Source organism: Nannospalax galili, unplaced genomic scaffold (assembly GCF_000622305.1).
Source record: "Nannospalax galili isolate Female #2095 unplaced genomic scaffold, S.galili_v1.0 scaffold675, whole genome shotgun sequence".
NCBI lineage: Eukaryota > Metazoa > Chordata > Mammalia > Rodentia > Spalacidae > Nannospalax > Nannospalax galili.
Window position 1 is genome coordinate 1416562 of NW_008337205.1, and position 2886 is coordinate 1419447.

General features: G+C 52.1%; 1 protein-coding gene across 2 annotated transcripts; it reads left to right on the plus strand.

The window, feature by feature from the left end:
* The first annotated feature begins 616 nt into the window (after positions 1 to 616).
* Cldn15 (claudin 15) lies at positions 617 to 2464 on the plus strand. Of its 2 annotated transcripts, none has more exons than XM_029563169.1 (4): positions 617 to 973; positions 1586 to 1733; positions 1837 to 1953; positions 2057 to 2464. In XM_029563169.1, exons 1-4 carry the CDS (start codon positions 835 to 837, stop codon positions 2157 to 2159), a joined length of 507 nt encoding a protein of 168 aa, XP_029419029.1. In that variant the 5' UTR covers positions 617 to 834; the 3' UTR covers positions 2160 to 2464. The 2 variants fall into 2 exon arrangements, with proteins under 2 accessions (XP_029419029.1, XP_008830622.2); XM_008832400.3 differs by having other exon boundaries at positions 669 to 973; positions 1652 to 1733.
* The last annotated feature ends 422 nt before the right edge of the window (positions 2465 to 2886 follow it).

The following is a 2886-nucleotide window of genomic DNA, read 5'->3' on the forward strand; positions in this document are numbered from 1 at the left end:
GACACTGGGACATGGTACTCAGGCACAGCTTCTGTTGGACCTGACAGAACAGATGGGTGTAATCTGATAGAGCAATGGATGTCCACCAAAGGTGACTGTATTTTCACTGTGGGGAGGTGGCTGCTGGTGTATGGTGTATGGTGGGTAGAGGTGGAATGTTTGGTGGTACTAGGCATGGTAGCACATACTTGTAATCCCAGCAACTGGGAGACTGAGCCAGGAGAATCAGGAGTTAGTTCAAGGGAGAGGATGCTAGGGTTGAGTTTTTAAAATTATTTAATTTTATGTGTATGAGTGTTTCGTCTACATGTATGTAAGTGTACCATGCCCACAGAAACCAGAAGAGTGTGTTGGATTCCCTGGAACTGGAGTTACAAATGGTTGTTAGCAGCCATATGGGTTCTGGGAACTGGACCTAGGTCCTCTGTAAGAGCAGCCAGTGCCCTTAACCACTGAGCCATCTCTCTAGTCCAATTTTTTTTATTGTGTGTGTGTATGTGTGTGTGTGTGCGCACATGCGTGCACATATGAGAGCAGGTGCTTATAGAAGCCAGAAGAATGTGTCAGAGTTACAGGTGGTTCTGAGCCCCTTGACAGTGGCACTGGGAATCGAACTCAGGTCCTCTGACAGACAAGCAAGTGCACTTAACCACTGAGTGATCTCTCCAGCCCAAACGCTAGGATTGTTAAGAACAGGATACTGGGCATAAAAACATGCTGAAGGAGGTTTTGGGAGGGGCCAGCTCTGTGGGGCAGGAAGGTGATGGAGGGAAAGGCTGATGGCTTTGCCTCCCTGTCTCCTCCCCAGGGTATATCCAGGCCTGCCGTGCCCTCATGATTACTGCCATCCTTCTCGGTTCCCTGGGCCTCCTCCTAGGCATGGTGGGTCTGCGCTGCACCAATGTTGGCAATGTGGACCTGCCCAGGAAGGCCAAGATAGCAGCCATCGCAGGGGCCCTACATATACTTGCTGGTAATTAAGGGACAGGGATACATGGGGATGGGGTGGTCCTCACCTCCAGCTCCCCTGTCCCCACTCCTGCTTGCCTAGCCTTGCCCTTTGTGTTGACCCCTGCTCTGCCCTCCCCTGCTCTGCTCTCCCCTCTCCCAACCCTGTCTGTACTCTCCAAATTTCTGGACCACAACTTTGATCCATCAGCAGTGTTGGTAGCCAGCTGAGCCAGGTTCAGCCAGGTGTGAGGAGAAGAGTGTTTTCTTCAATGCTTATGCTTACATAGCTAGGGGATTGGAGTTTAGGCATGTACTCATATGTGCATGTGTACACACATACACACACACACACACACACACACACAATATAAGTTCGAGGCCAGCCTGGTCTACATAGCGAGTTCCAGGCCAGCTGGGGCTACAGGGAGACCCTGTCTCAAAAAGACAAAAGGGGGAAAAAAAAAAAAAAAACCCTATCTCAAAAACAAAACTCCAAACCTAGCTATCTTGGGACCCATGTGGCCTGCCAGTCTGGGTCACAGGCTGGAGCTAGAAAAAGGAACTGTTGCTCTTGGACTTCATCTATCGGCCCTGGCTCCTGCTCTGCCTCTCCCCGTCCCTTCCATCTCCACAGCTCCATGGGCCCCAGCTGCAGTTGTTAGAAAGGGGCGCTTAGATCAAGCCTCCTTCACCTCCCCAGGTACCTGCGGGATGGTGGCTATCTCCTGGTATGCCAACAACATCACCTCAGACTTCTTCAACCCCCAGTATGTTGGAACGAAGTGAGTGAAGATCCCACCCTTGGGGACAGCGGGTGGGTCTCCTCCACCTGGACCCTCTTGGGCTGTGGCTCACCTCCCCTATTCCCCACCCTGCCTGCTCCAGGTATGAGTTGGGTCCTGCCCTCTACCTGGGCTGGAGTGCCTCTCTGCTCTCCCTCCTGGGTGGGATCTGTCTCTGCTCTGCCTGCTGCTGCGCTGCCAAGGAGAACCAGCCCATCAGGTAAGGAGAGGACAAACCCTGGACATTCCGAAGGAGGATGGAGAGTGACAACCACCTGCCCTGTGACCCTACCAGTGACCTGGCCTCCCTTTTCCCCTAACAGGATCCAGCTTCCCTACAAGGCATCTTCAGTAGTGGTCCCCCCAAACACCTCGGAAGAAGGGGACAGCAGCTTTGGCAAATATGGCAAAAATGCCTATGTGTAGGAGCTCTGGCCCATGGATACCATTTCTCCTCCCATGTCCCCAGCAGGAAACTGTCCCCAGGACCCACAGACCCATCTCTTTCATAACCTAAGGGCAGACCATGCCCAGGCTCTGCCCAGTGCTTGGAAGCCAGGCCTCTCTGTGGGCACACCTCGTCTGGCACTCCACCCACCTTTCCCGGGAGCAGAACCCAGTCTGGGTAATTTGCATGACCTCCTACAGCTGGACCCAAGGGGTCAAACGTATCTACTGTGTGCGCAATTCCATATAAATACCTACATAAATAAATGTATATTGTGATTGTTCTGGGGGCTGTAGTGTCATGATATTGCCTCCAAGTAAAGGGGTGGGAGACTGATACTGGCAACTCAACTCCCAAACTAGACTGTCCTCATTCTGTCTTCCTTTTGGCTGCCTTGTTCAGTGAAATAGTGTTGTGAGATGGCTCTGCAGGTAAGAGAGCTCATTACACAAGCATGAGGACCTGAGTTCAAATTCCCAGAACCTAGACTGCAAAAAGATGGTGTCCTAGTTTGTTTCTTCATTGCTGTGACAAAACACTCTGACCACTACCAACTTGGGGAGGAAAGGGTTTATTCAGCTTACATCTCCCAGGTTGTAGTTCATCAGGGAGCCCAAGGTAGGAACTCAGGGCAGGAACCTGGAAGCAGGAGCCGGAGCACAGGCCCCTGCTCAGCCTGCTTTCTTATGCAACACAGGCCCACCT

Excerpts from the sequence above, each read along its gene's own strand:
- Cldn15 (XM_029563169.1), top strand. The coding sequence starts at position 835 with ATGATTACTGCCATCCTTCTCGGTTCCCTGGGCCTCCTCCTAGGCATG. Across the intron at positions 1,734-1,836 it reads CCCCAGTATGTTGGAACGAA|GTATGAGTTGGGTCCTGCCC; the intron begins GTGAGTGAAGAT and ends TGCCTGCTCCAG. Across the intron at positions 1,954-2,056 it reads AAGGAGAACCAGCCCATCAG|GATCCAGCTTCCCTACAAGG; the intron begins GTAAGGAGAGGA and ends TTCCCCTAACAG.